Raw genomic sequence first — 23,303 nt, forward strand, 5'->3', positions numbered from 1 at the left:
ATTTTGGGGTAAGAATTGCACGTAAGAGATGTTGTCTCCTTTACACTGCCTCCTATCAGGAAGTATCTGATGGCAGATAATAAATTTCAATTGGAACACTAGGTTAACGTGGTAATGGGGACCCGCTTTTAACCTCTACACAAAGAAGAGCCACCAAGCTCAGCGCCTTTTCTTTACGCCCGCAAAGTCAACTAAGCTCTCAGGGTTCATCACCTAAGATTCCCTGTCTGTCTCCCACGCCCTACTCCTGCCCATCTTAGCCGCGACCCGCTATAGCTCCACCCCGCCCCAGCCCCGCCCCAGCCCCGCCCCAGCCCCGCCCCAGCCCCGCCCCAGCCCCGCCCCAGCCCCGCCCCAGCCCCGCCCCAGCCCCGCCTGCCCAGCGGGAGGAACCAATTGTGTCGGGCACTCCGCTCGGCGTCTCCCGCCCGGACTCTGAATGCCGGAGCGCTAGGCGCCGGGGACGCTATTATCCGTGGGCTTCCGGACGCAGGTGGTTCCGCTGCCGCCGACAGGCCGGAACTCCTGGGGCTCTTGTGTCCGTCGGTGCGCCGAGCTCCATCGCGACCATGGGGATCCTGGAGAAGATATCCGAGATCGAGAAGGAGATCGCTCGGACGCAGAAGAACAAGGGTGAGGGCCGGCTCGGCGGGACCTTCCTTTGTGCCCGCCTCAGTTTTCCTGTCTGTTAAATGGGTGATGTTCTGCAGCGGTAGAGCTGGCGCGGGCTCGAAGGCCGCAGAGTAGCGCCCTGTTAGTAGTGCCGAGCAGGCAGGACCGGGCAGGATCCCGGTCCCACGTCCCTGTCTGATTGCAAACGACCCCTGAGACGTCTGATCAGTGCCCGATCAGGCGACCGAATGGAGACATCCCAGGTCACGGCGCAAGCATCAGACCCAGAGAGGGGCAGGGTCAGGGCTGGGACGCGGGTCTCCTGGGGGCCAGTGTACGCAGGAGCTGCTGCCCTGCCGCTGTGTGATGGGAAGTCCGGGCGGAGACTTCTCACAGGTCCCGCCTCGCCCAGCAGCCGGGAGAGCCTGGGGGGGGGGGCGGTGGAGGCACTCAGGACTCTGGCGGCCCCAACTTTGCACCCCAGCTCCACCACTTAGCTGCTGTGAAACCCTGGAGAGTCACTTTACCTCTTTGAACCTCATTATCCTCATCTGCAGATGGGGTTACTCCCCCCCGCCCCATCTTAGCTCGCCGCTAAGTTAAGCGAGGTGGCCTATGCAGAGCGCTAGGCACATAGCGGTGTTGAAAGTAAACCTCCCAGCGTACATAGCACATGAGAGTGATGAAGCATCAAATCGGGACTTGGGCTTGTAAGGGCTGGAAGACATCAGAGAGGAGCGGAGAGGAGAGGAGAATGGTGACGCCTAAGAAGGCTTCCAGGAGGAGGTGGGACTAGCGCTGGTGGAGAGTAGTCCGGGTGAGGGGCACTGCCGAGGCAAAGACATGGGAGTCTAGGTGAGCATGCTGTGTTCATGGGACAGTGAGGAGAACAACTCAGATCAGATGGAGGGTCTGGAGTAATGGCGGATGCGATTGGCCAGGGTGGGTGAGGCCACGTGCTTGGGCAGACCTGCTCTGGGCTCATAGGAGCCAGAGGCAAGGAATGCTCGGTGTCCGGTCTCAGTGTCTGTTCTGCTTGCCTCCGTTCAGTTCTGAAGGCTGAGGAGTTGAGGGGCTGCTGTCATTCGTGCATTCCGTAAATCTTTGTTCAGCCCTTACTGTGTGCTAGGCACTGCGGTTAAAGCAGTGTACCCGGCAGGCACATCCCTGCCCCAGTGGAGCTGACCTTCCAGTGGACAGTCTGTAAATTAGTAACCAAATAAACAAGACAGCAAAAACTTCTGTGAAGACAAACGAGGGTGATACAGCAGAGTGTTAGGGGGGGAGCTGGACCCACTAAGGTGCAGTGATCGTAAAAGACCTCCATGGGAGCCCAGGTCAGAAGATGGAACCAGCCATGCAAAAATCTGGGGGAAGACCGTTCCTGGCAGAAGGAACAGCTGGTGCAAAGGCCCTGAGGCAGGAACAAACTTGGAATGTTTAAGGATCAAAAGGTCTAGGCCTGGAGTGCAGTGATAGGAAAGGAGAGGACCAATCATGTCGGACCTTGTAGGTTATGGGAAAGAGACCGAGTCGTGTTCTAAGGGCAGTAGGAGCTAGTAGTGGAGGGTGTTAAGCAGAAGACGTGGTCTGATTTCTGTTTTATAAGTTCCCTCTGGCTGCCCTGTGGAGTGTCATCTACAGGAAAGTAGTCGGGAGGCTGAGGGGAGGCTAGAGCTGCTGCCACTTTGACAGTGGCGGAAGAGGTGATTTAGACGTAGTCCTTCCTTTCAGAGATGCTCAGAGTCTCCTGAGCTGGGATGACAGGAAGCACCGTGAGAACCTGACTGTTGCTGAACCCATTCTTGACAATTTCTCACTGCCACCAATCCACTCATTCACTTGCCAAAACATTTCCTGAGCGCCTGCCCTGCCGGAAGCTGGAGAGTACTAGTATGACAGTCCCAGTTCCTACCCTATGAGAGGGAGGGAACTAAAGAAACAAGATAGATTCAAATACTAGTGATAAGAACCCTGAAAACAAAACTCAGGTCCGTGATGCAGAGAGGGGCCTAGGCGGGGTCACGCTTACTGTAGAGAGCAATAATAACCAACTTTATTGGGTCTTACTATGTGCCCGTCATTATTCTTAGTGCTTTCTTTAAGCCTTACAGAAATTCAGTGAAGTAGTTATTATTGTTAACATCCCTATTTTGCAGGTTAAGAAACTGACACACAAGAAGATGAAGTACCTTACCCAAAGTGAAATGGCCAGTGATGGCAGGGTGGGATTCCAACACGGGCTCCAAACCTCTGCATAATGCTGTCCCCCAAGGACAGTCAGGGGAGGCCTCTTTGAAGAGGGGATGGTTGAGTTGAGCCTCGAATGTTGAGAAGGAGCAGGCCCTGGGAAGATAAGATTGAAACGGAAGGAACGGCAAATGCAAAGTTTCTGAGGCAGGAATGGGGTCAGCATGTTCTGAAGAAACAAAAAGAAAGCCACTGTGGCTGGAATGTAGTAAAGAAAAGCGAAAGTGGTAAGAGATATTGTCGGGAAAGTAGCCAGGGTCCAGGTCACCCAGCGCCTTCTCACGCCTTTTATAGCGAAGATTCTGTGATACCCTCTTTACTGTCCTGAAATACAATTTCCCATCAATAGTGTAACTGTTGTACACATAGAATTTGAAAAATATCAATAGAATGCCCTAACGGTAATATAAAGGTAGAGAAAAAGGAAAGGAATTTATAATAAAAGTAGTGTGTATTTCAATATGCAAATGTGGGGCCACAGCCAAGATAGAATGAAGTTACAGGGAAGCAGTGAGGTGCTTGTAGCTCTGGGTAGAATCACGGGGGAGTGGCAGCCACCGTGAACACCAGTGTGGGTGTACTGCTCTGGTGCCTCGGGCACCGCTCAAGGGGTATCACTGTTGTCGGCCTGAGATCCCAAGACGGTCAGCAGCTCTGGGGAAAGTTTCAAACAGAACATGCTATAGTCTTCCCTGAACATACACAGGAGTTGTATTCCTAGGAATTTCAGCATTTGTTCACACTGCAAAAAATACCCTGCATGTTTATGTGCAACAGATTCTTGGCCCCTGCGATCCTAACCCAGGTTTCCCCTCTGGGTGTCTCAGCGATGTGAAAAGTCAGGTGGGACACAGGACAATTCCAGGCTGTGCATTATGACTGTACCTTGTAGGGCAGTTGGCTTCCCTGGCCCCTGCCTGCAAATGCCAATGAGGCCTTCACAATCAGAGGGACAGTGGAAAACATCCCTGGGAATTTCCAGAATGCCCCCCGGGAGTGGTGCTGCCCCCTCTGAGAACCACTGACTAGGGATCTCGAGGTCTCTCAGTAAGGAGACTCGCTTTTATTCTAGATGAAGTGAGAAGCCAATGGGACGTTTTAAGCAGAGGGCTGGTCATTTCTTTCCTGACCTGGACGATGATTGCCGTCTGGTTCTGATAGTCCTAGCATCTGGTTGTAGGTGGGGCCCCAGCTGACCCACGGGCTTGGATACGTTGGACTCTTACCTTCCATCTTGTTTTTTGACCTTTAGCCACTGAGTATCACCTGGGCTTGCTGAAAGCAAAACTTGCCAAGTATCGGGCCCAGCTCCTGGAACCATCCAAATCGGCCTCGTCCAAAGGAGAGGGCTTCGATGTCATGAAGTCGGGCGACGCCCGGGTGGCACTGATTGGATTTCCCTCTGTGGGTAAGGTCAGTGCTGGTCAGTGTGGGCCTGGGGGGGGGGAAGGCACCTTGTCTCCTTTCAGACACGATGCGCACTGGCCCTCGGGCTTAGCTCCGGGAATGGAGCAGACGCAGGACCAAGTCCCACTCCTGTGTCGTCCTAACAGAACATTCTTTCTGCTCCAGCAGAATTAACACCACTCAGCCTCAGACTCGTCCACATCTATTGGATGTGCACGATGTGCCCTGCAGGTGCTGGCGCTACGGCAGGGAACGAGCCAGTTCTGTCCCTGCCCACACAGAACCCCATTCTCAGGGGAGAAAAGACAGTAATGGACTATCAGGCGTATCCAGTGGCTAGGACTGCTTTGTGCAGGGTGGGAGCGGACGTCACGCCAATTAACATCGGGAGTCGGGGGAGGCTGCTCAGATGAGCAGATAATTGAGCAGAGGCCTGAAGAAAGTGTGGGAGCTTGCCGAGCCCCGGGAAGGAACATCCCAGGCCGAGGGGACAGTGAGTGCAAAGGCCCATAGATGGGAGTTGGCTTGGCGTGTTCAAGGGGGCCATGGGGGCCGGGACTGAATGAGCAGCAGTGGGAGACGAAGTATAGAGCGCGATGACCTTGGGGTGGGGGCGGGGGGCACCACACAGCTTTGGCCTTGAGTGAAGAAAAGTGAATTGAGAGCCACTGCAGAGTTTTCTAGAAGGCTTCCTCTGTAAGCTTCTCAGTTTAGTGTAAAAACCATATTTAATTTTTATGGAGGGGGTAAGATACACATCATTGAAGGGTTTTGAGCTGAAAACGGACTGAGCTGACTGGCTTTTTTTTTTTTATAATACATTTTAAATTTTAGAAGTCTTGCATTTACAGAAAAATTACCAAGCTAGTACAGAGAATTCCTGTATACCTCACACCCGCTTTGCCCTATTGTAAACATCTTAACACTAGTACAGACACTTGGCACACTAATGACAATAGTGAGCTGTTATTATTAACCACCGTCCACAGGTTGCAGATTTCCTTAGTTTTTCCTGTTTCGGGAGAGCACGTTATACTCAGCTGTCATGTGTCCCCAGGTTCCTCTTATTTGCCTTGCCTTGGTTTGATGCCATTGATAGATTTGAGAAGTGCGAGTCAGGTAATATGTAGAAAGTCCCTCAATTGGGGTTTGTCTGATGTTTTTCTCATGATTAGACTGGAGTTGGGGGGTTTGGGGAGGAAGGCCACAGAGGTAAACCGCCATTCTGATCACATCGTGGCCTGGGTACTCACTATCGGCGTGACTGTTCACAGTGGGTGCTGACTTTGGTCACCGGGCCAAGGCAGCGTTTGTCAGTTTCCTCCCCTGTTCACACTGTCCTCTGAGGGGGAAGTGTAGCCACACAAATTATTCAGAATTCCTCTGCACGGGGAGATTGGTGTCTGCATTTTATTTTAATCATTTATTCATATCAGTAACGACTCATGGGAATTTATTTTTTACTTTGGGTTCTAATCCTATACTGCTTTACTTTGTTACTCAGGTTGTTCTAGCTTTGGAGCTATTTCATTTGGCTCTTTGACATACCCCTGTCGTGTTTTTTCAGCACTTCCATACTTTCTGACACAGCGAGATGCTTCAGGCTCAGCGTGGCTGTTCTGTGCCCGAGCCCTATTATCAGTCCTTTTCCCGAGGGGCCTTGGCTCCTCTCATTGGAGAGTGGTGTTTGGAAGCTATGGTCTGGGCGCTGACTGGCTTGGTAACAGAATCACTGGCTGGGGGCTGGTGAAGGCTGCTCAGATACAGGCCACGGGAGCAATCACCAGGTGGCTCGGGCCTGGTGCTGTGGAGAAGGATTTTAAATCAGTTCAGCTACAGAATGTACCGAACCCATCACTCTGGGCCAGGCATAGGGGGAGTTGGGAACAGCTACCATTGCTTTGGTGCTTGCTGCAGACCAGGGAGTATACTCCGTGCTTTATATGATTCCGTTTTGTTTATTTTTCACTCTGCCTGTACGATGGGTACATGTGTGTCATGGGGGGCAGAGTTTGATCTGTTCTCTGACAGCGCACACACACACACACACACACACACACTGCAAATGGGAGCACACCTCCATTTGCCACTGGTGTTTTCACTTCACTGTGGACATCTGTCATGTTCCTATATTCGAGTTACCTTATGTCCTAACAGCTGCCTAGAATGCCATGCTGTGGTCACAGGAACATCCATAGTCCGTTACGTCCCCTCCCCCACCTCCCGGTGGTACTAGGTCGTCCAGGCGACAACCACGCTGCAGGTGCTTGGAGCTCTGCGCACTGGATCTTGTGTTTCTCGGGGAAGCTTCCTAAACGCAGGGGTTTGGGGATTTTTAACTGGCCATCAACCCTGCAATTACCCACCAAATAAGCTCTAGCTGACTCCATCTGGGGACAGTGGGGGACGTTTCCTAGTGTACCCACTGCACACAGTGTCGTATCGGCTGGGTTGTGTGTGCTGGGGCAGGTGCAGATTGGACAGAGACTGGGCTCCTTCCTGATGCCATTTAAGTGCTTCTTTGTCTTCAGGAATGTTCTCGTCCTGTTTTATTGTAAGTACCCAACTGCATTCATTTTCTCCTTGTCCTCCAGCATTGCTAGTTCGGGAAATACAATGTCATTTTCATAATCATTTCAGCCACGTAGGATGAGGTGGGGAAGTTGATGTAGATGAAAGTTATAAAATACGCTGGAAACCAGCTGCTGAGGCCCCTGCTGCTCCTACCCTCCCAGCCCTTTGCAATTCATCCAAGATACCCCTTTTAGCTCTCCCATAAAAGGCTAGCCCCCCTTTTACATACAGTTTTCTGGTCTGTGCTCAAATTCCTCTAGAGAGTGCTCATGACTCCCCAACTTCACAAAAGCTAGACGTGGAGTGGCTCAGCGGCCTCCTGCTTCAGCTCTTCAGAAGGAGCCGCCCCGCCCGCCCCCCACTGGAGCCCCTGCAGCTGAAGCGGGTGGGCCCTTTCCCAAGTGTGTGGGCCTCCCAAGTGTGCGGGCCTCCCAAGTGTGCGGGCCTCCCCCAAGTGTGCGGGCCTCCCCCAAGTGTGCGGGCCTCCCCCAAGTGTGCGGGCCTCCCAAGTGTGCCGGCCTCCCCCAAGTGTGCGGGCCTCCCCCAAGTGTGCGGGCCTCCCCCAAGTGTGCGGGCCTCCCAAGTGTGCCGGCCTCCCCCAAGTGTGCGGGCCTCCTAAGTGTGCGGGCCTCCCCCAAGTGTGCGGGCCTCCTAAGTGTGCGGGCCTCCCCCAAGTGTGCGGGCCTCCCAAGTGTGCCGGCCTCCCCCAAGTGTGCCGGCCTCCCCCAAGTGTGCCGGCCTCCCCCAAGTGTGCCGGCCTCCCCCAAGTGTGCCGGCCTCCCCCAAGTGTGCGGGCCTCCCAAGTGTGCGGGCCTCCCCCAAGTGTGCCGGCCTCCCCCAAGTGTGCCGGCCTCCCCCAAGTGTGCGGGCCTCCCCCAAGTGTGCGGGCCTCCCAAGTGTGCCGGCCTCCCCCAAGTGTGCCGGCCTCCCCCAAGTGTGCCGTCCTCCCCCAAGTGTGCGGGCCTCCCCCAAGTGTGCGGGCCTCCCCCAAGTGTGCCGGCCTCCTAAGTGTGCGGGCCTCCTAAGTGTGCGGGCCTCCCCCAAGTGTGCCGGCCTCCCAAGTGTGCGGGCCTCCCCCAAGTGTGCCGGCCTCCCCCAAGTGTGCCGGCCTCCCCCAAGTGTGCCGGCCTCCCCCAAGTGTGCGGGCCTCCCCCAAGTGTGCGGGCCTCCCAAGTGTGCCGGCCTCCCCCAAGTGTGCGGGCCTCCTAAGTGTGCGGGCCTCCCCCAAGTGTGCGGGCCTCCCAAGTGTGCCGGCCTCCCCCAAGTGTGCCGGCCTCCCCCAAGTGTGCCGGCCTCCCCCAAGTGTGCGGGCCTCCCAAGTGTGCGGGCCTCCCCCAAGTGTGCCGGCCTCCCCCAAGTGTGCCGGCCTCCCCCAAGTGTGCGGGCCTCCCCCAAGTGTGCCGGCCTCCCCCAAGTGTGCGGGCCTCCCAAGTGTGCCGGCCTCCCAAGTGTGCGGGCCTCCCCCAAGTGTGCGGGCCTCCCCCAAGTGTGCCCTCTGGTGGCTGAATACCCTCATAGTCTTCAATCTGCCATGGTTTCCAAGTCCCTCTGTTTTTTTGGTCCTTTCTCATTTTCCCTAATTTTGTATAAGAAAAATTTCCAAACATGCAGAAGAGGTGAAAGAACAGGTACAATATGCCCTCTTATCTAGACGCATCGCTGACTGATGTTTTGCCATACTGCTCTGTCTCTGTATTTATGTCAATGTGTGTGGGGGGGGTTGTTTTTTGGTTGTTGTTTTTTGTTTTGTTTTTTGAAGGGGAACAGGACTTTATTGGGGAACAGTGTGTACTTCCAGGCCTTTTTTCCAAGTCAAGTTGTTGTCCTTTCAGTCTTAGTTGTGGAGGGCGCAGCTCAGCTCCAGGTCCAGTTGCCGTTGCTAGTTGCAGGGGACGCTGCCCACCATCCCTTGCAGGACTCGAGGAATCGAACCAGCAACCTTGTGGTTGAGAGGACGCGCTCCAACCAACTGAGCCATCCTGGAGCTCCACGGCAGCTCAGCTCAAGGTGCCGTGTTCAATCTTAGTTGTAGGGGGTGCTGCCCACCATCCCTTGCGGGACTCAAGGAATCTAACCGGCACCCTTGTGGTTGAGAGCCCACTGGCCCATGTGGGAATCGAACTGGCAGCCTTAGGAGTTAGGAGCACGGAGCTCCAACCACCTGAGCCACCGGGCCGGCCCTTGTTTTGTTTTTGTTTTGACTGAACCATTTGGGAGTAAATTACAGGTGTCATGCTTCATGACCCGATTCAAATTGTTAAGCTTGTACCTCCAAAGAATAAGCACATTTTCCTACTCATCCACACACTGTTATATCACAGTAAACAAATGAGCAGTAATCCAGTCTTCATGCCTAGACTGTTCTGATTTCAGTAGTTACCCCTAAATGGACTTTGCAGCTAGTCTGTCCAAAGCAGGGTCCATTCTGGGACCACATGTAGCCCCTGTGTGTGTGGTCCCTACATCTGCTTTAATCTGGAACAGTCTCTTTTGTCATAACCCTGACTTGTCGTTGTCCTGCAGAAAGTTCGTGCTCTGACATGGTCTGCTTGCTTCCTCATGCTGTGCGTTAGCTTATTGGTCTAGTCACTGTATTTCTGTGACCTGGAAGCTGGCATTGGTTGGCCAGGTTCCATGTGGGAGAGGGTGTATACCTCGTTTTGCCCCATTCCAGAAAATCCCTGAGCTGGCTGCATTGTCACGACCACTGGGTTAAGTAGACACCGTGCCAAGACACGGTGTCCCCTCCTAATAGTTACACTCCCTCGTGCAGACACACTGGCAAGTCACCTGAGGGTCACTACTGAGGTGGCGCCAGAAATCAGGCCCTGTCAACATCCTTTCAGTGGCTTTGGCACCACTGAATTGTCCTTGCCGGGGGATTTTTATTACTGGTTGTAAAATGGCAGTTTTCTGGTTCTCTCACTCCTTCCTCACTTACTAGCTGACGTTCCCCAGTGAAGTAGCACTTCCTGTCATCAGTGCGGGCTGTTTGGCTACTCTGAAAAGTTCTACCTGGAAAGGCAGAACAAATGCTTACCTGTTGGCCTTAAATCAGGCAAGGTATTGGACTCGCAGCTGTCCCACAGGTGACACGAAGATTTCCAGACTAACTCTTCGGGTGTTATTATGGGCTCATTAGTTTTAGTCTTTTCATTTGATGTGCCGAGGACTTCTTTCCCAAGTGAGAAGCCCAGGCTGGAAGAAGCCACTCTAGTTCCCAAGGTCTGTGCCCCTTGGGGTCCAGGCCCCGTGGCTGGCCAGCTTCGCCCTGTTGGGAATCCAGGCTCCGGCCATGGGAGAGCGCAGGCCTCTCCAGCAACCACTGCTCAGGGTCTTGGCAGCCTTTGCTTCCCCCCACCCTGCCTTCCAAGAGGTCTCCAAGGCGGAGTATTTCTGGTTTTGAACCTGTGTTTCCTTCACGCGCTCCATTCTGGTTTTCAGAAGCCTGAGGGTACGTGAGTGAGGTCTCCCCAGCCTTCCAGCCCACCCACCATGGAGGGGGCAGGATCTCAGCGGCACCGTCCTTGTCGCAGGTACACTGCGGGCTTCTTATTCCAGATGCCGCTGAGTAGACGGGGCAGGAGTAAGGACGGAGTTTCCTCTCCCTGGCGCTGCCCACTGCTGTGCCCGCGCTCTGGGCCACGGCCTCCAGCACTGGGGGATTGCCGTGCCCCGGCCTCAGTGTGCCACGTGCTGTCGCGTCTCCGTTAAGCCTTACGCAGCCCGTCAGGGTAGAGACTAGATGGATGGCCACCCCACGCTGAGGACTCTGAAGCTGAGAGGACGGAGCGTCTTGCCCAGAGCCCCCAGCAGAGGCAGGAACCCAGGGCCAGGTCTCTCTGTCGCCTAGCCCAGCCGCAGCCCCATTCCTCCAGCAAAGCGTGACATGAGTGTCCCCATGTGGGTCCTTCCTGTCCCACACCTCCCTTCCTCTCAGTACCTCTCCCACAATCGGGCTTTGTCTCAGACCAGAAAGTTGCACATCTCACCTCCCCTGAGTGAGCAGCAGCTTCAGGCGCCACGCGGCTGTCGCCTGCTTGAAGTTCTCTGGGGCCTGGGAGCGTCCGCAGGAAAGGGCCCCTGATTTAAATGGGGAACCCACTTAGAACCCAGGTCCCTGTGTCCACCTGAGACAGGCCTTAAGGCCTCAGGAATGGAAGCGTCCTCTGGTGCCCCACACCTCCCGGCAGGGCCGGAAGCAGCTTTTCCAGCTGTTGTGCTCCTCCCACCCCCACCCGCCCCTCACCGAGCTGAGGGTAAGGAGGGGGCGCCCTCTGCCTGAGCCCACTGGGACTCTGAGGAGGCCGGGACAAGACTTCTCAGTGTACTGACTTCCTTTCCCTCCTAGTCGACCTTCCTGAGCCTAATGACCTCCACAGCCAGCGAAGCTGCATCCTACGAATTCACAACCCTGACGTGCATCCCCGGGGTCATTGAAGTAAGTTGGGGTTTGCTGGACCCCAGGAGGGCAAAGGGTGTGTGCTTGTGTTTGTGATTGTGTGTACGTGTGTCCTGCATGTCTGTGTGTGTGTCTGAGGGGTGGGTGGGGATTCTGGCAGCTAAGACCCCAGACATGCCTGGCCCGTCGTGCAGTCCTAACTGGCTTCAGGAGTCGGGCCAGTAAATGGCAGGTCTCCGGGTACTCGTTGTGCCCCCCCACACACACCATGCCAGCGCAGGTTGCTCATTGCTACTTGGCTGGATGCTGCTTCCCGTGGAGCTTCAGAGCCGTGGGCAGCCAGAGTCCTGTGGCCTGAGCCTCTCACGGTGAAGCTGTTACCATGAGCGATGAATGTTGTGAGATTGTGAAACCTGCAGCGCCCTCCCCAGTGGCTTCTCAGCTTGCAGTGAGTGACGGCTCAGCTGGCCCTGAAGGCTGAGCCCGCTTTCCCCCAGCCCTTCGCTGCAGGCTCGTGTAGGTGTCCTGGCTTCAGGCGGGCTCTGCTCGGTGGTGGCCCCGCCTCAGCTGCCTGTCTTCTCTTCCACGTCCTAGTACAAAGGAGCCAACATCCAGCTCCTGGACCTTCCTGGAATCATTGAAGGCGCAGCACAAGGTACGAGCCTTCTCCCTCGGGATGCAGGAAGCCTCACTGCTGAGATTGGCTGTTGAGGGTTGATGGTGGGGTTCACAACACCTCACGCTGCTCAGTGCTCTCTTCCTAAGGGACTCTGGCCAAGTCTGAGAAAGCCATCTTAAAGTTGAGGAAACTGAGGCAGTGAAATGACTTGCCGAAGGTTGCCCAGCTCGCCAGACAGGCTTGAGTCCCCCCTTCCAGTCCGTGTGTTCCACTCGTGCCCTGTGGGGAGTGGGCGCTTGTTAGCTGGCGAGCTCAGACCATGGCCTGGAGCCCTGTCCCTTGTTCTGGGCTGTGGTTTTGTTTTTGTTGTTTTGAGATGGGCACATGCCTGTGGCTTCTGGTGACAGGTGGCTGCGTCCAGCATTCGCAGAGATGGTGAGGCTGCTAATTAGCCCTCACTTGCTAAGTGCCGGCCCTGTGCTGAGCATTGTTTCACCGAACCCTCAGATAGCCCTGCGACTTAGGGAGGGGCGTCATTGCCTTTCCAGAGCCAGGAGGAACCCTGGGACACAGGTAAAGGGTCTTCCTTAAGACCGTTCAGCTGTTAAGTGGCAGAGCTAGGACGGGAGCTGCCTCTCTCGCTCTGTGGCCACCCTGTCCAGGCAGCGAGACCGCCTCTGGAGGTGCCCAGTGCCATCTCTGCCAGGCACCCTCCCACGCCCCACCACTCTCCTTGTAGCCTATTTGACTGGGTGAGGGCAGTGGTGATGGTTTCCCTGCCATCCCCGCCAGCGTATTGGGCCTGGAGGTGATGTGGCCGCCTGTGGGGAAGTGCACAGACCGGAGGCTGGAGACAGCGGGCCCGTGGGGATCAGCTTGTCCAACCCCTCGTTAGAAGGACGCAGGTCATAGTTGAAACGCACACTATATAGATCCTGGTGCTGCGATTTCGGCCCCGACTTTGTGTGACGTTGGCCAGATGCCTGACTTCTCTGGTCGTCTGACAATAGTGGTCTGGCCTTTGGATGGCGGTCCCTAAAGCACCTCTGCCTGTGTCGTCTCCGGTGCTCCTTCTGTAGCCCAGGTGTGTTCTCTCAGCCTGTTTTCTAGAAAGGCCAGACAAGTTCAAATCCTGGCCCCATGCTAGCTTTGTGTTCAGGGGCAAGTGATTAAGTATCTCTATGCCAAGCCTCAGTTTTCTCATCTGGAAGGTGGACGTGGTAACACTGACCGTATGGGACAGTTCTGAGGATTACGTGAGGAAATGTTCATGAAGCATTTAGCACAGGGCCCTCCGCATGGTGGGGGGAGGGGCGGACGTCACTGCTCCGAAGGTGATGTCGGATACCCTCCTAAAACAAGTCTCCACGAGTCAGACAGCATCTGGATTAAAGAAATCACAGCCCGACAAGCGGCACGTGGCAGACAGCAGCGTGGCGGGTCTGTAAAGGACCCGAGTCCGGGCGCTCTGGGCTGGGTGGGGTCGCACGGGTCTTACCTATGTCCCTGTGTCACATGCCTTCTGTTATACCTGACCAGGGAAAGGCCGTGGCCGGCAGGTGATCGCTGTGGCACGCACAGCTGACGTCGTCATCATGATGCTGGACGCCACCAAGGGAGAGGTGCAGAGGTCTGCATGGTGGGGTAGGGGCAGGCTGACACATCCGGGGAGGCCCCCCGGGCATGGCACTGGGACACCTTGGCTCCAGCAGATGTGTCCAGCAGAGCGCTCACGGAGGGCGGTCTGAGGGATGCATGGCCCTGTCACACGGCAGTAATGGCAGGACCATCCACAGGCCACGCCCAGTGCACTTGGCCTAGTGTGTCCTCTCCACGAAGCTTGTGTGAAGCACAGAGGCCGGCCGACGCTCGTAGCCCGAGCCCCCTGGCAGCGCAGGCTGGCCAGGGCCCGAGGACACGGCCTGGCTCCGGTTCCTACCTGTGGGGACCTAGTGCCCCAGTCCCTGCCCAGAACCTGCTAGGAGCTCAGCCCCAAGAGACAGATGCCTGTTCATGGCCCAGCCTGCCGGCCGAGGGGCACAGCAGGCCTGCCTCTGCCTGCTGACCACAGGCCCGGCCGGTCTGCCCTGGCCTAGGCGAGGGTGCAGACACTCCTCTGCGGCTCTGGGTTGTTGGGAAGGGACGTCCCAGGTTGCCGATGGGAGCAGGGGAGGGTGACGGTCTGGGTGGGAAAGGGCTTCTGTGTAAGATGGACGCCTTGCAGCCTGCCTCTGGGCTCCTGTGAAGGCTTGTGGGGGCTCTGCCAGGTCTCTGCTGGAGAAGGAGCTGGAGTCGGTGGGCATCCGCCTCAACAAGCACAAGCCCAACATCTACTTCAAGGTGAGGCTGCAGTGCGGCAGGTGTGCGACTGTGCCAGCCAGTGGCCAAGGCCCAGAGGGCAGTCGCAGCTGCCCCTCCTCGGCAGCTGTCTTCCCCTTCTTCCTCCAGCCCAAGAAAGGCGGTGGCATTTCCTTTAACTCGACAGTCACGCTGACCCAGTGCTCGGAAAAGCTGGTGCAACTGATCCTACACGAGTACAGTATCCTTCCTGAAGGGCAGGGGAGGGACAGCCCGGCCAGGAGGCCCAGTGGCCAGGGTGACAGCACCACCCCAAGCAGGCCCCAGGAAAGCTGCAGCCACAGACGCAAGGCGCTTCCTGTCTCCTTTGTCTCTGTGTTCACTGAGTTCCAGCTGGCTGAGCCACGGCCATGCGGTCAGCAGTGGCTTCCTTGTTCCTCGCTGACTACTAGGTGTTACGGCAGCCAGTCCCATCTGGAAGGAAGACGAGGTGTTGAGGGAAACTGCCCCTGAGGACCAGGGCCTCTGCCTGGAGAGGCCTCGGGGAGAACCAGAGGCCTGTGCCCACACCGCTAATGTACTGTTGGGGGGAGCGGGGTGGGTGCTGGAGCTCCGGGAAACAGGGCAGGGCCCCAGAGGCAGAATGGAGCTCAGCGTAGGGAGAACTCATGGTGGGACAGGCCACCGAGCAAGGCGGTGAGGCCCTCATCACCAGATGTACACAAGTAGAGGAGAGTTCTGCCTGGGGGAAGCTGAGCTAGACCAGAGCTTTCAGATGGTACTCCTCGCCCTGAAACCTGGGGTTCCACTGACGTGCTTTGAGGATTCTGGCGAGTAGGTTTTCTTGCCTAACAGCAAAGATGTAAATTATTGGTCGAAACGTTTACATATTGTGGTTCCTTTTGAAAAGAAAAGTGAGGGGCTCCCCACACTTGAAAATCTTGTAAAACCTTGCAAGCAGATGACCACGCAGGTCCCTGTCAGCCGGCGTATTTCCTGATCGGCTCTTCAGGCCCTCATCTGACTGGGCACGAGAGGCGCTGGCACACAGTTTGCCCTTAATCTAAGCCCCTCAGAGATCTTCAATGCAGAAGTGCTCTTCCGAGAGGACTGTTCCCCAGATGAGTTCATCGACGTGATTGTGGGCAACCGAGTGTACATGCCCTGCTTGTATGTAAGTGGCCCCAGACCCCTGCCCCCGGGCGTCCTGTGGGAGGGGAGCCCTTGTCCCAGGCCACACGTTTCCTGAGCCCCCTTGACCCTGATAGGAGATAGGCTTCTGCAAGGAGCAGAAAGAGCCCGGAGCTGTCTCCACCCTCAGTGGCTCCCGCTACCCTGGCGGCTCCTAGAGTCTTGCACACCCCTGCATGTCTCGCTGGACACGGGTTCTAGCCCAGGCTGGCCCAGGCCCCTTCAGCCTTTCCCCGTTGTTGAGACAACAGGGGAGAAGGACACTTGGCGTCAGCATCGTGTGCCATCACGTGCAGAAGGAACCACGGGCAGCACTGTGGCTGCTGGAGGGCCCTTGTTCTGTGATCCTTTTTTTCCTTTCCTTCCCCAACACCCACCTCCACCTTTCAATCCCAGGTTTATAACAAAATTGACCAGATCTCGATGGAGGAAGTAGACCGCCTGGCCCGGAAACCCAACAGTGTGGTCATCAGGTGAGGCTCTGCTGCATTTCTGAGAGCCCATCAAGGAGGCCTCCCAGGCGCCTCGGCCAGGCGCAGCCTCCACGGAGCGCCTCGGGCAGAGGAGACCCTCCCAGATGCTGCTGACCTTGCTCAGCCCCACCCTGAATGACATGGACAGTTTGGGTGATGTGGGGTGGGCTCTGGTAAGAAAACAGAAGGATTGTATCCATCAAGGTAAACAGTTAGGAATAGTTACAAGGCTTCATAACTTAGTAGTTAACTTCGGTCCCCCAGAAAGCACCGTGGTGTGAGCCAGTGTTCTTGATACCCTGGAAGATGTGGCTCTGTCACCACAGAGCAGGGGGAAAAGGGAACTGACGTCCTTGGACTGGCAGAGCTACCCCTGGCCCCGTGTTCTCTGCCCGTCAGGGGTACGTCCTGCGGGTACTCCCTGCACTCTGGCTGGTAGCTGTTCATTCACTTCCCATCATTGCTGCGGGGTTCCTCCTTTCGGGCAGACTGACTTGTGTGTTCCATCTTCCTGGTTTTCCCGTTCAAACAAGGTGCCCCGGAGCTTCTGAGGCTTGGCTTATAGGGAGGGAGATACTCAGGGACCAAGGGGGGGTGACAGGTGCAAATGATGGGTCGGGGGCCTGGACCCAAGCATGAGGACCGTTTCACAAAGGGCAGCAGAGAGCCAGCACCCCTTCCTCAGCCCCTCGCCTCCTGCTGCATCCCGGGCGCCCTTCAGGGGCTGCCTGAGCGCATGCCTATGTTTAGGGTGTGAGAGCACCTTTACCTGCTCGTGCTGACAACAGCTCCGTGGAGGTCAGGCCTCCCGCTCGGTTCCCCCATCGATGATACCCTGCTGGGCAGCCCCTCACCTCACAGGAGGGGTGAGCTCTAGATTACCATCCTCTGCCCACATCCAATCACAGCCCCCCCCCCAGCCTCCACACAGCAGGTACCAGGAGGAAAGCCAAACTTCCAGGCACCCATGTCAATTACAGATGGCATGTGCCCTCCACAGGGAGCTCCTGGGACCCCCCCCCCCAGAGAAGGCTGAGCTCTATTGGGCGTGATCATGATTACTGCCTGAGGCGTTGGCCGCTGATGTGTCGGGCTGCCATCAGACCCCCACAGGTGCCAGCCGGCCCGTACGGGCCTGGGTGCCTGTGCCCAGCCAGATGGAGGTTGTCCTCTGCACCAGTGAGGAAGCAGGAACGCCTGGCCTCTGAGCCCCTGGGGTTCCTCTGACTGGCCGCCTCCCTTCCCTGCAGCTGCGGCATGAAGCTAAACCTGGACTACTTGCTTGAAATGCTTTGGGAGTACTTGGCCCTGACCTGCATCTATACCAAGAAGAGAGGACGTGAGTCGGGCAGCATGCAGCCCTAGAAACAGCCGAGCTTCACCCTCCCTCAGCTGCCACGCTGTGCACGTGACACCCAGAGGGCCCAGTGCCCCTGGCCCAGCTTGTGCACACGTCCGCTGTTCTCCCATCTCAGAACCGGCACTGCCCCTACCCCAGGCTGCTGGAGACCTCAGCCTGAGCCCTTGTGGCAAAGACTGCCAAGGGCTCGAGGGTGCCCTGGCGGGGTGGGGAGCAGTGAATTCGAGACTGCTCTGGAGCCCCCACCAGCTTCAGCAGTCCCCCCCTGCCCATCTCCCCCAGCAGTGGCAGGCCCCACGTCAGGAAGTTAGGCAGCTAACTGCGCAAGAGCCTTTTCTGTGTACATGCACCTTACAGGCTCAGGGACCTAGCCACTGAGTTGTGGCAGTTTTCATTGACCTTGACCTTGTCAGCAAGGGAGAGACGTGCCCCCGACTGGACGCCCGGAGCTACCACATCTTGCCGGTTCGGTCCAGATGCTCCCAGGCTCGTCTCGGTCAGGCCTCATGGCTGACTGGGTTGCATGCAGTTTGAATCCTGGATTTGGATTTATTTTGATCTTTCTGTGTTAAGGTCAAGGTTGTAGAAGACCTCATGGGGTGGGGGAACTGTAGTGAGGGTGTGCCAAATAAGGGGGGAAACGGCTAGCCCGAGGCTGGAGACGGGAAGGGCCTGTGTCCTGTGGAAAGGAGCCCCGTAGCCGTGTGGGGCCCTGACTGGGGCTGCCCCCCGCCCCCCATCTTTACCCGTGCAGAAAGGCCAGACTTCACAGACGCCATAATCCTCCGGAAAGGGGCCTCCGTGGAGCATGTGGTGAGTTAACGAGACCTGCCTACATGAGGGGCTTGGGGAATTTGCCGTCTGCTTTGAGGGTGCGGGGGTGGGTGCGGGGGTCCTGCCTGAAGTTCTTCCGGCCCTCGGCTGACTCCTGGATGTCACATGCTGCCGTGGCAGAGTTGGCGTTAGACCTGGGATGTGTCCTGACCACGCTTGCCAGCTGAACGACGAGCCTCCATCCTTCCGTAAGCAAGATGGTGCTGCCCACCCACTGTACTTAGGGGTGGATGAGGCCGAGTGTCTGAGGCACCCAGCATGCTGCCTGGCACGTGGCAGGTGTCCAGGAAGCAGCGATCCCCGCTGTCCTGTCACAGCCCAGCATTGCGGGCTCCCCAGGGCCATTGAGGTGTCCTGCCAAGGAGACTCCTGTGCCCCAGGGGGCGTCTCTGTCCATGCCAGTGCTGGCCTAGCGTTCGGAGATGCCACCTCCCGTGCCCCGGGCCGGCTCCTGCCTGCTCCCACATCCCACCCCCAGCCTGGGGATGGCTTCGAGTGTTTCCCACACTTCTCTGAGCATTGACAAAGTAGCCCCAGTTCCCACCAGAACTAGGGTCCTTTGGGGTCAACAGATGCTAGACACCCAATCCCAGAGCTAAGCAGTCGCACATAAAAGTGAGTGCAGGGAAGGAGGACAGTGGGTGGAGGCTGGTGGCACCGAGTACACAGAGAGGCCAGGAATCTTGGAGGAGGTGACCTTAGTGGCTTGGACACCAAGTAAGACCTGACTGAAGAGTTGGGGGGAGGGGAGCCCTTCAGGCAGGGGAACCAGGGGAGCAAAGGCCCTGAGCCGGGGGCTCTGGGCTGAGCTGGGGGAGGAGGGTGCGCTTCTGTGTCTGGAGCTCTGTCGGAGGCACAGGTTCCCCTGTCCCCTGAATGTGTCCTGCGCCATCTGCAGAAGGCGCCTTGGGCCCTGCAGGAGCAGTGACAGCCCGAGAGCCCAGGACGATGCTTCAGCTCATACAGCCATCTTCTTGGGCTTTTGTTTGCCTCTGGCTCACTCCTCAGCGTCTATACTATCAGCAGGGGTGGGTCTCAGGCATTCTTCCATTCGTTCACTTGCCCATTCTGAGGCCTCTGCCAGCCTGGAGAGGCTGATACAAACAGGGCAAGCCTTGGCCTGCTGACCGCGTAGAAGCCAAGGAAACTGGAGATTACCCTGCCACGTCCCTTAGCTCACTCCAGAGAGCTCTGCATGGGAGTCCCTGGCCCCCCGGGACCGCAGTGTCTCCTGGGGAGTCCAGCAGGCCATAACACAGGTGCCCACTAATGCTGGCCCTTCTTAGGGTTACCCTGCACCTTTTGTGGGGTTTCAACACTCAGACCCTCTGCTGCTTACCCAAGAGGTTGTGGGGCTTCAGCCACACCTGGGAAGAAAAGCAGGAGATACCAGGGGCAGGAGGGTATTCCAGGCACTGGGAATAATGTGCATAGGCCGAGGCAGGAGCAAATGTGAGGACTGCTGGCTATTTGCTCTCGGCTGGCAGGGTGGAGAGGAGCTTCGCAGGCCTTGTTCCAGAGCCTGGACTCTGTCGCAGGGATACCTACTCCTCAGAGGTCACCGCCTCCCCATGAACCCTCCCTCCCTGGATGCCCACCTGTCCCAGGTACCACAGGATGGCTGTAAAGGCCTGCCTGGGTGCTGACAACAGAGACCCAAAGTAGAGGAACCAGGTAGACGCTGGAGCCAGGCAGACCTGGGGTAATACCCTAGCTGCCCATACTGTCAGCCTCCCCGTGCCTTAGTATTCTTATGGGGGTAACCCACCTCCCAAGGCCATTGTAATACACCCAGCCCCGGCCCTGGTACGTCTTCAGTGAGAGCTAACACCAGGCTTTGCCTGCAAAAGGGTCAGGGGCCATAAGCCCCAGAGGCAGAGAGGACCATTCAAGGATCTCAGAAGTGAGAGCACAAGTGTACTCTGGGGAGCAGTCGTCTCCCACCCCCAAACAATATGCTCTCCCATATTGAAAAGATGACCTTGGATGACCTTCCATTCTCCCCATTGCAAGTACAGAGAACTACTCTCGCATGAGAACCATAGAGCACGCTCAGTCAGTGGTAAATGACTACTGATAACACTTGACCTTCGTGTCAGGGACACTGTGGGGGGGGGGCTGTGGTGAACGGAGAGCACAGTCTGCCTTAAGGGCATGAGCGCCAGCCCACTGCTCCCAAAGTTCTCCGTCCCAGTAGACTGTGTGACCCTGCTTTGCAACTTTGCCAGTGGGTTTAACTTTTTAAAAAAAAAACACAATTTTTAAAAAAAATTTTATTGGGGAACAGTATTTCTCCAGGGCCCATCAGCTCCAAGTAGTTGTCCTTCAATCTAGTTGTGGAGGGCGCAGCTCAGCTCCAAATCCAGTTGCCGTTTTCAATCTTTAGTTGCAGAGGGCGCAGCCCCCCATCCCATGTGGGAATGGAACCGGCCACCTTGTTGAGAGCTCGCGCTCTAACCAACTGAGCCATCCGGCCACCCCTCCAGCAGCTCAGGTTTAATTTTGTTGTTGGGCATGCTGAATAAAACTTAAAGCCCATTTACAGGCCAGAGCTGACCTCTGGGCCATCAGATTTCGTTCTCTGGTCTGGAAAACAGCGAGTGTGGGGACCGATTGTGTGGGTATGTGCTTGTCATGGCAGCAGTGCCCTCTGCCATGGCTCTGAAATCCTTGGTCACCCCCAGGAGGTTCGCATCAAGGTGGCTCCGCGGGAACTGTTCTTGCAGGCCCGACATCTGTCTCTGTCCCCACAGAAGCCGAGCCATCTGGTCTCTGCTGGGAGGAGAGGCACCACTGCCCCGTCTTCTCCCTGCCCCACATCTGCTGTGCCTGGGCAGCGCCCTGCACCCAGGGTCCCCCGTCCTCTGTCCCTCCAGGACTGCCTCCTCTGGCTCCCGACAGTGCGGGGGTCCCCACAACCCTCAGCCCCACCCAGGAGTGCTAAAGGATATAGGCTGTCCTGGGGTGGGGGGTGGACGATGTGAAGCGTGGGCCGCTCCAGGTCACAGCTGGGAACAGGTGTGGGAGACGGTGACCAAGCACGGTGACTCCAGCGGAGGCGCTGTCCGTCTGAAGGAGCATCTGTCAGGGCCCTTATTCAGGCCTGGTGGGCAGAGGGCTGCTGACAGCCAGGTGCCAGCCCCCCCTCCAGGGGCTGTGGGAACAGTCCTAACGGCCCCACAGCCCTTGGGCCGACCCGGACGTGGGAGCGCCAGGATGGCCTGCAGCCGGGAATGTGAGGCCGCGTGTGGACTGAGCAGATGGCATTCCTTGACAAGAGGCCATGCTGTTTGCGCACCTCCTAGGGAGTTACTGCTCGGCACGTGCCCAGGGCTTGGCGGTGCGGGTGGGCGGAGCCGCATCTCACTTTCTCACTCTCTCTCCCGTTAGTGCCACCGCATCCACCGGTCGCTCGCCAGCCAGTTCAAGTACGCGCTGGTGTGGGTGAGTCGGCGGGAGGCGGGCCGAGGTCATGCCCAACAGCCCCTGGTTAGGCAGGAGGGAGGCGTCTGCACTGCTCTGGGTGGTGTCCCTGTCCTTCCAAGTGGGACTGGAGCGTGTCCCGCTCCACACGGCATGCATGCTGTCCTTAACTGGGCACAGGCCTCCATCTGTGGGATCCAGGCATGGTCAGCCCGCTGGCGAGTCCTGCCGTCCATCCGAGGCCTGTGGGGTGTGCCGGCGCTGGGGCCCCCACTTTAGACTGTGGCATTCACACCCCCCCTTGCTCCAGTGACAGCGTCATCGTCCTCGGCGCTGCTCAGTGCTGAGCCTGATGCGGCCCCTCTGCCCTGTTCCCCTCCCAGGGCACCAGCACCAAGTACAGCCCTCAGCGGGTGGGCCTGACCCACACCATGGAGCACGAGGACGTCATCCAGATCGTTAAGAAGTAGTGACCTGGGCCCGGCCACCACCCACCCACCCTGTCTCCATGCGGAGTTGAAGCCAGTGGGACGCACTAAAGCCCAAACGGGAAAAATACAAATACACGTATTCCAGGAAGGGGTCTCGCAAGTCTGCTTTTTCCAGAAGTTTCTTCAGTAGGCAAATGATGAAGAGTTCATAGGACAGAGGGACAAGGTTGGGGGACTTGAGCTGTGCTGAGAGCATTTCCCATGAGACTGGAACCCGGGGCCTGTACCCCACCTCCAACCCCTTTGGGCATTGAGGGAGCAAGTTGCCCCTGACTCCCCAGCCAGGCCCAGATGCAGTTGGCTTGCTTGGTGCTGGGGCGGGGAGCTGGGCCTGCCGGCGTCCCTGGGGGGGTAGTTACTGCTGGGGCATGTTGGCTCAGTTCCTGCAGCTTCCAGGTACTTGGGCCCTCCCGGAACAAAAACCCCTACCCCCCTCCCTGCCCAGGGCTGCCTGTAGTGGCCCAGCTCATGCCCTCCACAGCCTGACAGGTCCTGCAGTGCCATCCTCCCAGGGCAGCCCCTGCCCAGCTTAAAGCCCCCTCCCCCAGGCCCTGTGCAGACACTGGGGCGGGGACTTTGGAGTTTGGGTTCTATATTTTCTCTTTAAGCCCCCCATCTCAGCTCTCTCTGAAATAAAGAATGAAAACAATTCCTGTTCAAACTGAGGTCAATTTTGTAAATTTGCTGAATTTGGTTGGCAGGTTTGGTCAGGAAGCAGCAATGAGCCTGGTGACGAGTGGCTGGAGCCTGGGCTGTAGGGGACGAGGTCCAAGCCTGGGGTGCAACAGAGAGTGGGGACTTTCAGGAAGGGCTCTGCCCTGTAGATCCCAGACAGGACACTCCTGACACCAGGCCTGGCTGCCACAGTGGGCAGCCTCACGAGAAGTCCCCTGTAATAGGAGTGGCAGAGGCTCCCCTGTGAGAGCAGGGCAACCAGTACATTCCCTGTTGCCTCAGAAGGGCATGGGGGAGGGCCGAGGAGCGGTGCCTACTGTGTGCCAGGGGCCGAGTGGGGCCACCTCCACAGCAGCCTGTTCTCCAGGGGCAGCGACTTGTCCTGGGCTACATGGCTTGGAAGTGCAGACCTGTGTTTGAACCCCAGCCTGCAATGTCTGAGCCATAGTGAAGGCTTCCTGGAGGAGGTGTGTCTTTTGGGGGTGAATGTTAACAGGTGTGAGGCTGGCAAGCACTGGGCGGGCAAAAGGGTTAGAGAGTTCCCCTGGGGGGTTTTCTGGGCCAGGCTGGAGTGTGGAGCAGGCCCACGGCACACCTCTCCACGCTGTTCTTGGCTCCTCTGTCAGCTGCTCAGGCCGCTTTCCAGAGACAAAACAGGAATAATAGACATCATGAAATATAGATGGGGCCCCAG

The 23,303-nt window shown here is 57.2% G+C and overlaps 1 protein-coding gene across 2 annotated transcripts; it reads left to right on the top strand.

The window, feature by feature from the left end:
- The first annotated feature begins 491 nt into the window (after positions 1–491).
- DRG2 (developmentally regulated GTP binding protein 2) lies at positions 492–22,598 on the top strand. 2 transcript variants are annotated; one of them, XR_013991870.1, is made up of 14 exons: positions 492–633; positions 4,115–4,275; positions 11,195–11,284; positions 11,840–11,900; positions 13,404–13,494; positions 14,132–14,204; positions 14,313–14,403; positions 15,239–15,336; positions 15,750–15,826; positions 17,077–17,165; positions 17,941–17,999; positions 18,141–18,208; positions 21,411–21,464; positions 21,827–22,593. XR_013991870.1 is itself a non-coding variant. In XM_081027567.1 (13 exons), the coding sequence occupies exons 1-13, from the start codon at positions 570–572 to the stop codon at positions 21,911–21,913; spliced, it is 1,095 nt and encodes a 364-aa protein (XP_080883693.1). In that variant the 5' UTR covers positions 492–569; the 3' UTR covers positions 21,914–22,598. The 2 variants fall into 2 exon arrangements, 1 of the variants encoding a protein (XP_080883693.1); XM_081027567.1 differs by lacking the exon at positions 18,141–18,208 and having other exon boundaries at positions 21,827–22,598.
- The last annotated feature ends 705 nt before the right edge of the window (positions 22,599–23,303 follow it).

This window comes from Rhinolophus hipposideros, assembly GCF_964194185.1.
Source record: "Rhinolophus hipposideros genome assembly, chromosome: 20".
NCBI classification, from domain to species: Eukaryota; Metazoa; Chordata; class Mammalia; order Chiroptera; family Rhinolophidae; genus Rhinolophus; species Rhinolophus hipposideros.